General features: G+C 36.0%; 1 protein-coding gene across 1 annotated transcript; it reads left to right on the forward strand.

Annotated features, from left to right (window-relative positions):
- The first annotated feature begins 1,105 nt into the window (after positions 1-1,105).
- Positions 1,106-2,020, forward strand: LOC102411285 (olfactory receptor 4C11-like). Its single transcript, XM_006059031.4, has one exon. It carries the CDS (start codon positions 1,106-1,108, stop codon positions 2,018-2,020), a length of 915 nt encoding a protein of 304 aa, XP_006059093.3.
- Positions 2,021-2,605: the final 585 nt, after the last annotated feature.

The following is a 2,605-nucleotide window of genomic DNA, read 5'->3' on the forward strand; positions in this document are numbered from 1 at the left end:
CTAAGTAGATAATTACACTACAAATACTGTTTAGCTAACATAGAAAAGGCTTTTAAATTAAAAAAGGAAAATCAGAAAATATAATAAGATGATTGAAATTATATAGATATATGTATATAAGGAAAAAGGAAAGGAGAGCAAGGAGATGTATTTTTATGTTGAATTTCTGAAATACATTTTTAAGCTTACATTTTAAAGAGATAAAAATTGAAAGAATGCAATCTTCTAGATGACAGTGGTAGGAGAATCAGATATGAAGGAGGATAGTACATAGGTTATAGAAATATAGAAAGTGAAATAACAGGTTGAGTCCACAGAATGTGAAATTTACTAGCATGCATCTAATGTATGTAAGGGTTTATATCAAATATATAGCAATTTTCCAAAATGTTGCTAGCCTCAATGATTTGCTCAAATATCTCACGTGCCCTAACTGGCAATAAAGGTAAAGTTATAGCTTCAATGAACCTAAAGATGGAAAACTAAGCTTTTTTCTTAAGTATAACCCAACAAAGATACTGAAGAGATCAAGAATAATGGCTACAAACTGTTGTTCAAATTAAGAAATGTATTCACTCAGGAGAGAATCTCCAAATATATTATTTCTAAATTATATAAGGATATTATTATCAGTAGTTGATGTGCATACACATTATATACACATATATGTATCATATACATATGCATATGCTTAATAAGGTATATGTTAGATTCTCTGTCATATAAAGAAAGAGTATCAAGATATTAAAATGATCTGATCAAGATCATAAAGCAAATTCACTAGTTTTCAGATCATGGCAGAATGCACAATCACTTGAAAGCTCCTCCCCCATCAAAAAAAAAAAAATTGGCAACCCATAAGAAGACCTTGAATCAATGCCAATGTTTAAAGCATGTCAACATTAAAAAAAAAAAAAAATTCTTGAGTGAGTATAGTGTGTGAAAACTTTATGAAACACCAAGTTATATGTTTGATGAAATTAGAACTCTAAAATTGCAATTCTGCATCCATATACATTGCAATTGCTAAGTCACCATTTCTCCAACCTTTTTTTTTGCAGATGAACCACTTCTCAGCTGTGCCTGTTCTACATTCACCATAACCATGGAGATGAACACTAGTGTTAACGAGTTCATCCTGCTTGGGTTAACACAGAATCTACTAAAAGAGAAATTAGTATCTGTTATCTTCTTATTTCTATACCTTGGGACTCTGTTGGCAAACTTCATAATTGTGATGACCATACGATATAGCCAGACACTTCAGAGCCCCATGTACTTCTTCCTTTTCTACTTATCCTTTGCTGATGCCTGTTTTTCAACAACCACTGCCCCTAGGTTGATTGTAGATTCTGTATCTGAGAAGAAAGCCATTTCCTTCAATGAGTGCATGACCCAGATCTTTGCATTTCACTTCTTTGGGTGTATGGAGATCTTGGTACTTGTCCTCATGTCCTTTGATCGCTATGTGGCCATTTGCAAGCCCCTGCAGTACACAGCCATCATGAGCCAGTGTGTCTGTGACACACTGGTGAAACTGGCCTGGGTGGGGGCCTGTATGCATTCTTCAGCACAGATTCTCTTGGCTTTGAAATTACCCTTCTGCGGCCCCAATGTTATTGATCACTATTTCTGTGATATGCAACCTTTGTTGAAACTTGCCTGTGTGGATGCTTATGTCATCAACCTACTCATAGTGTTTAACAGTGGGACCATATGCATGGTGAGTTTCCTGTTGCTGCTTATCTCCTATGTTTTAATCTTACGTTCTCTGAGTAACTGTAGCAGAGAAGGAAGAAGGAAAGCCCTTTCCACATGTACCTCCCACATTATTGTTATTGTCTTATTCTTTATACTGTGTATATACACATATGCTCGCCCTTTAACTGTATTTCCAGTGGACAAGATGGTGGCTGTGTTTTACACTATTGTGACTCCCTTGCTCAATCCTCTGATTTACACTCTGAGGAATGCAGAAATCAAACAGGCCATGAGAAAGTTATGGTGCAACAAAGTCTGACTCGAGATGGCAAAGCAGAAGATGCCAACTGCTAATTCTGTCAGAGTTTAAGTATAATTGGACTGATGGAAAAGAGAAAGTGTTCTCATTCTATTGTGTACAGTATAGATATGTTCCAGTGGGGCATTTAGGGGAATAGGCAGAATGAGCACCCAGTAAAATCTGTATTGTTTTAACCAATGTCTCAGAGAAAGAACTTGAAGTTCCATCATCTTTGTGGGGGCACAAGCCCATTCCTCACATCTGCTGTCTTCTTTGATGTTTCTGCTTGTGAGTCACATCCTGTTCTTTCTATAGGTTTAACTTCTGGTTTTGTACATTATTGTTTTTCTGTTGTTGTTGTTGTTGTCATATTTCTTATCCAAGTTTAATAGTTTGTCCCTGATTTCTATCATCCATTTTGTTGGTAAACCAGCTCTGGAACTACTGGGTCTGTATCATATACTTTCTGGCTCAAGAGTCAATAGCATAATGTCACACCCAGAAACCTATGATCCCCAAGGAACATAAATATCAACTAGTCAAGCCTCTATTTGGTGCTTGTCTCCCCTCTATAATACTCATAAAAATAAGCTTTTCCTTTGC

The sequence above is a fragment of the Bubalus bubalis genome, chromosome 14 (genome assembly GCF_019923935.1).
Source record: "Bubalus bubalis isolate 160015118507 breed Murrah chromosome 14, NDDB_SH_1, whole genome shotgun sequence".
NCBI lineage: Eukaryota > Metazoa > Chordata > Mammalia > Artiodactyla > Bovidae > Bubalus > Bubalus bubalis.

Bases quoted from the DNA above. Each gene is read 5' to 3' on its own strand.
- LOC102411285 (XM_006059031.4), top strand. From the start codon at position 1,106: ATGGAGATGAACACTAGTGTTAACGAGTTCATCCTGCTTGGGTTAACA.